The sequence below is a fragment of the Embiotoca jacksoni genome, unplaced genomic scaffold, assembly GCF_022577435.1.
Source record: "Embiotoca jacksoni isolate LCO1_2020_lvr unplaced genomic scaffold, fEmbJac1.0.p SCAF_3, whole genome shotgun sequence".
Lineage (NCBI taxonomy): Eukaryota > Metazoa > Chordata > Actinopteri > Embiotocidae > Embiotoca > Embiotoca jacksoni.
Genome location: NW_027185381.1, coordinates 3,508,643 through 3,514,642, shown reverse-complemented (window position 1 = coordinate 3,514,642; position 6,000 = coordinate 3,508,643). Strand labels below are relative to the sequence as shown.

General features: G+C 41.0%; 1 protein-coding gene across 1 annotated transcript in view; it reads right to left on the bottom strand.

The window, feature by feature from the left end:
- Positions 1-490: 490 nt before the first annotated feature.
- The window catches only part of LOC138205768 (NT-3 growth factor receptor-like), a 158,471-nt gene continuing 152,961 nt past the window's right edge, over positions 491-6,000 (bottom strand). The window contains exon 18 of the mRNA XM_069161988.1: positions 491-5,623. Within this exon, the coding sequence (XP_069018089.1) occupies positions 5,438-5,623 (186 nt within the window). The 3' untranslated portion in view covers positions 491-5,437. The remainder of the gene's footprint in view (positions 5,624-6,000) is intronic.

The following is a 6,000-nucleotide window of genomic DNA, read 5'->3' as shown; positions in this document are numbered from 1 at the left end:
CAGTTTTTAGTTGTTCCTAGAACAAAAATGACGACCCGGGGCGACCGTGCCTTTTCTGTTGCTGCCCCTAAACTCTGGAACAACCTTCCCCTTCATATTAGGTTGTCATCCACCTTACCAAAGTTTAAAAGACATTTAAAAACCTATTTATTTTCACTGGACACTTTGATCTTAACTTGGCACTTTTGTCTGATTTGTGTTAGTTTGTCTCGATTTTAACATTACTTATCCAGTCCTTTCGAATGTATGACTGTTTGTCTATGTGCAGCACTTTGGGCAACCTTTGTTGTGTTTTAAAATGTGCTTTACAAATACATTTTGATTGATTAATTGATCTACATTTACACACACTCATACACTTACAAAACAGACGGTGTTAGTGCTCTTTGTATGGAAGGTCGTTAGCACTACAATTTGGCCATATTTATTGGCAAATCTAAGTCTTCCATAAAAGAGTAAGTACAAAATACAAACAGAGAGGATGCAACAATTCAATGAAGTAACTTTTAATGAGTCAGAATCGTACACAGAGCCACCTTAAAAGTTCACCACATCTCAGCTTTTTAGAAAGACATTATATAAGTTGTCAAATTATTCTAATACATAGTGTTATGTATGGAGATGGATATACAATACGAGAGAGAGAGAACAGAAGAGAGAGACATTAATTCATTATTGAGTACTGATGGATTTAACATATTCAGCTTAAATACTTTGTATGGGAAACATGATGCAGGAAAACAGCTGAGGAAGAGGAGAGAAGTTGAAGGGTACATGTGCAGGATAGATTGAGTAACTCGAAAGAAAGAAAAAGACTAAATGTCTCAAATGAGCACTGATGTTGATAAAATAAAAAATGGGAGAAAAAAAAATCAATAAGTATAAATGTAACGTCAGGAGCCAACAGAGAGAAACAAACAACAACTTCACTTCAACCTGAAATCAGCAGCAGGCCTGAAGTGTACGACGGAGACAGTCACAAAAAGATGAAGGCTGGATCATACAGGACACATTTCAGCTGTGGGCTGTCTGTTCTGAATGACACTTGGATGGATTTTGTCCTCCAGGAAGTTTGCATGTAGTATTTTAGGAAAGTGTCCAAAACTGAATCACATCTGCAGCAAACAGGAGAAATCAGAAAAACTAGAGCCGGTGAATGTTTCTGACCTCCGATAAAATTCCCTTCTGCATGGATTTTGCAAACCGTTTCTATTCTTCATATTTGGACAAAAGAAAGTCTAGTTTGTCAGTAAATTTTGTGTGTTAAGAGTTCTTTAACACGCAGGGTGAGGTCAGTGAGCAGCATCATGTTGACCAACCCGCAGGTTTGCCCGGCTTCTCTACCCCACAAGACCTCCTGGGTGTCACAAGAGCAACACTGGTGACTCTAAACAGCCGACTTTCTCAGAGTACCTTTTCACTTAATTCCATCTATCTCATTGGCTGTGAGTTTGCAGCCTTACTCGTGGACTGCTGACACAGGATGTTACATTTCAGTTTGTCTTTGTGCAGTTTTTAATGTAAAACATGCAGAGTGTGGGGGACATAAAATAATCAGTTCCACGATTTTCTGCCACTTCACTGCATTCACTAAATGATTGTCTTTCTTGGTATCAGCTGTAGAATCGTTCCAGTGATGTATGATGGTAAGAATCACATATGGACACTTCTTCAAGCAACACTATGTAACTGTAGTTAAGCAGCAACAGCAGCCTCTGAGGCAACAAGTGGTCATCACACAATGTAACTTCAGTTCTATGAGATGCCCGTTAGAGGGCGAAGCACATATGAAACAGAATAATAATTTCAATACAAACCAGCACGTGCTGCAAACAGAAAACATGGAGGCCAACAGACAAACAGCAGCTGTTCTCAGCTGTGACAAAGTTTCAGGTTTGAGAAAATCACGTCACATTTCAACTTTTTTCAGTAGCCACATGAGCACATTAGAATGAATTAAACATTAAAAATGAACGGTTAATCGTCACAGTTACAACCTGAAATATCTCAGTTTTGTTCTGTTTGGTAAATGTTGATAAACAGATAAACAGTAATACACGGTGATAAATGGTAATCGCAGCTGTGTTTTTGGATTTCACTTCGCAAAGATCCAAACAGCGTCACCTGTGTGACGAATTGAGGAGCGAGCCTGATGCATTAGCTCCGCCTACTTTCTCTGAAGGAAAAGACCGCTGTCGGTTGAACGTGTTCCCTCTTTGGTGATTGAGCACTGTACAGACATTTATCTCATTTAAAATCTTTGAGATTATTACTTTAAATTTGAATTTAAATTCTCAGTTAAATTGGAAAAAAATAAAATTAATTCTGACAGAAGATACATCGTCCTTACACTCAGGATGTTTGGGGCCTATGAGAGTGCACACGTCTACTAAGCCATGTCCATAGAAAGTGATGCACAGACTCAGGTTCTCATGAAGCTGTCCTCTTGACACCTTATTGTTCAGACACAACTTCCTGGAGGACATTGATGAAGAAAACATACTATGTACTGTATGCAATACAAAGTGTTGATCGAGATGTGCTCTCTGAACAAGAAGCCGTGCGAGGATGCACGTCAGATTCAAACTATAGTTTCATGTAGCGGTCTAACGGACAGCGTGATGCCCTTTAATTTTGGAAGGAAACGACTGATTACTGATTGTTGCTCCAGGTTCAGTGATCTGATCTTTGCTCGATGTGTTTGGGCAGAATATCAGACCAGAGTACTGATCTGTTATCCCCCGTGAGACTGGACCGATGGCAGTGGGTGTGTTTTTAAATCATAGTGATCAAACCTTATATCTATATATATTTCTTATATATAGCGCTCTTTATGCTAAGCTAGACTAAACGGTACATGTCACATGTGGAGGCCGGCATCACGCACCATTTACAGACGCACAGAGATGAAGCGGATCATTTCATGTCTCTGGGTGACGAATAGAAACGAGAACTTCATCTCAAACTGTTGAACGGTTTCTTTAAGATTAAAACAAACTGGCCCAAGAACTGCACAGCTTTCTTCTATTGTCCTGACTTCTAAATTAACATCAAGTGATCAAAGAAAATGAACTGACATCTTTCTAATTTATCTTATTAAAATGATGGAAAGACAATTTATGACTAAACAAAGTAACTTCCAAATGGAAAGAAAGATTATCAAAATATCTATTGGCTTTCACTTAACATTATAACAGCACATCAAGAAGCCAAAAATAATCAAACTAGAGAAAAGCAAATAAGTTAACATATCTCAAGACATGGAGATTTACAGTATATACATCCTTAATAAATGTTATTCATTGACTGGATTCATGGACTCGTTATGGTTTCAGTTCACTTCTGTTGAGATCTGAGGTCAGAGTGGATCCAGATAAACCGCACCTCGTCTAATGAATCCTTCAAGGCTTCCTCTCAGCCAATCATTTCTCTTTTAATGCTGATCAGCTTTTTCCCACCCAGTGGCAAAAGGTTCCAATGGCTTTGGAGAATGGCAGAGGTCTACTCTTTGACTTTAAATAAAAATAAATAGAAAATATATAGATTATGCTTTTTTTTTTTTTAAGAAAAAACTGAAAATGTAACTTCATCTTGGGTCGTTTGGCTCTCTGGTCAAACTGCAAAGGGTATAAAAAGGTTTTTGTTCACTTTTTTCTTTTTTTTTTTTTTCCCCGGGGGTTTTATATTTCTATAATTTCCATTTTATTTTTGTTTTTGAGATTTTGTTTTTTTTCAATACATATAGTGCTGTTTGTTGTAAGAAAAATGAGGACAGTTTACAGCTAGTGTACATTTTTTTAAGCAGGTAAACAAAATGTAAAAGTGCTCTTATTTTGAAAGACTGCTTTTTTTGAGTTCCCAGTGTTAAGAAAGAAGTAGGAGGCACTTAGGTCCATCTCTATGGCGACAGACGGTCAGTCGGGCCATGCTCCCAGGCTCAGGATTGGAAGGTCTGGCAGGTTCTCGCAGAAGTAAACAGATCGGTGGGCGAACATGAGATCAGGAAGGGAAGAAGTGTTTCTGATGACTCAGCAGATGATAACAATAAAGCGTGCTGACAGTGAACCAACACTTAAAAACACAGTCGCTGCTGCACATGACCTGTTTGATTTATGCACGTTGTTCTTTTTTGTTGTTATGCTTCCTTGGTGTGTCAGTGAACAACAGAAAGGACACTCGTGGTCTTGTGAGCGGAACATTTCCTTAAAGCTCAGCCCGGTTCTCCTGCTGCTCTGTAGAACTTGGTGGGGTTCCTTTGTCTTTGAGTCGGGACGATCGTGATCGCAGCCACGAGAACGCTGCTGGTTTCAGGAGTAGTCATGGCCATGGAAGGTTCCACGAAACGATGCAGCAGTTCATTTCCTCTCTTCATCGTTTTACAACAAGGTTTCGCATGTCGAGATGATGATCGTCATTCAGAGAGAAGAGTTCTGTTCCGTTTCACACCGGCCATCAAATAAGAAATAGAAAACAGATGTGTTCGTACTTTGACATCGTGGGAGTGTCGTCATCCTTCTCGCATTATGTTGATGTTCCTGAATGGTTGTCACTTGTGCCGAAAGCTTTACGTAGAGGGTATCGAGTGGAATCTGAGTGTCTACCAGGCAAACCCAAGAGGTGTAAAGCTCTGGCCACATGGACGAACCCGGGTCAGATATCCAGGAAGACAACTTCCTTTTCTGAAGGAGCTGCAGGTCTTTCACATCCCATCAGTCGAGAGCAGGCAAACATACAAGCCAGATGAGGCCTAGTGAGTGAGATGATCGAGTAATCCTAACTGAGGATTTGTGCAACTGAGCTAGGTTGAGCCACACCAATGTATGCCTGATATACCAGGACACACATAAACACATGTTGAGATCACGGGTGAGATCAGTATAATCTCAGGCAGGAGATCTGAACTATCACCAAGCTAAGCCAAACTGTACCAGGCTAGGTCAGGTTTCACGAAGACCCGAATGGAACCGGGGCTGCAATGATCTAGACAGGGTGAGGGGCAGATGCATAGGCTGGGAAATGAGGGTAAGAAAACTAAACCATACCAGACCAGGACAATCAGGTCCATCCAGTTCAGTCCAGTTTGACGCAATTCATATTTCAAGTCTTTCTGGTCTGGCTTCATATGAAAACGTCGGGACCACACGAGCCCAGTCCCACCTTCGAAGTAATGGTACATCGCAGTGTCGTTCAGTTTGTTCTGGTCCAGTTAAATACACATCACGCCACTGAAGCAACTTCATTCCAATCCGTATACGTTGGGCAGTTGGATGCAAGGAAGAGTTCGTTCCCGATCTGAGTCCGCATGGTTCCATCGAAGACCATGCTGCGAGTCCAGACCAAACTTCTGCTCCGAGGAAATCCATTGTGTTCTGACCCAGTTCTGTTCCAGTGATAATCGCGTCCAACACATCCCATTCCCTTCCCCGAGGATCCGTTCTTATCCCAGTATGTCCAGATAGACTGGAGTGGCTTTCATCAGAGTAAACAGCATCTTCTGAATGTCCTTAATGTTGAGGCGCTGCTGAGGCTCCCTCTGCCAGCAGCCCAGCATCATGTCGTAGACTTCCTTGGGACAGAGCCTGGGGCGCTCCAGTACCCTGCCCTGAGTAATACACTCTATCACCTGCGAAGACACAGACACAAGGGGTTAAACAAGACATGTCGTATGGCCTTGTTCAAGAAAACACAACAATGTTGGTTATGCAACCTAAGGCCGGAGATCTACTTGCGTTAAGCTACACGTCAACATGCGCATGACGGCTACAACAAAAACATTGATCCTGAAACCCACAGACCTGACAGATATACCAAGTATATCATGTGTTTTTATGTTCTATGTAAGATAGAAATGCCAATTTTAGACTACCTTTCACCATTGGCAGCGTGTCCCACACAAACATACCCTTTGCCCCAGATTTTTTTTTTTTTTTTTTTTTTTTTTTTTAAATCTGGTCCCCCTGGCTGTAACATATCCTGACACACGAGGCTTTCAATGAAAAA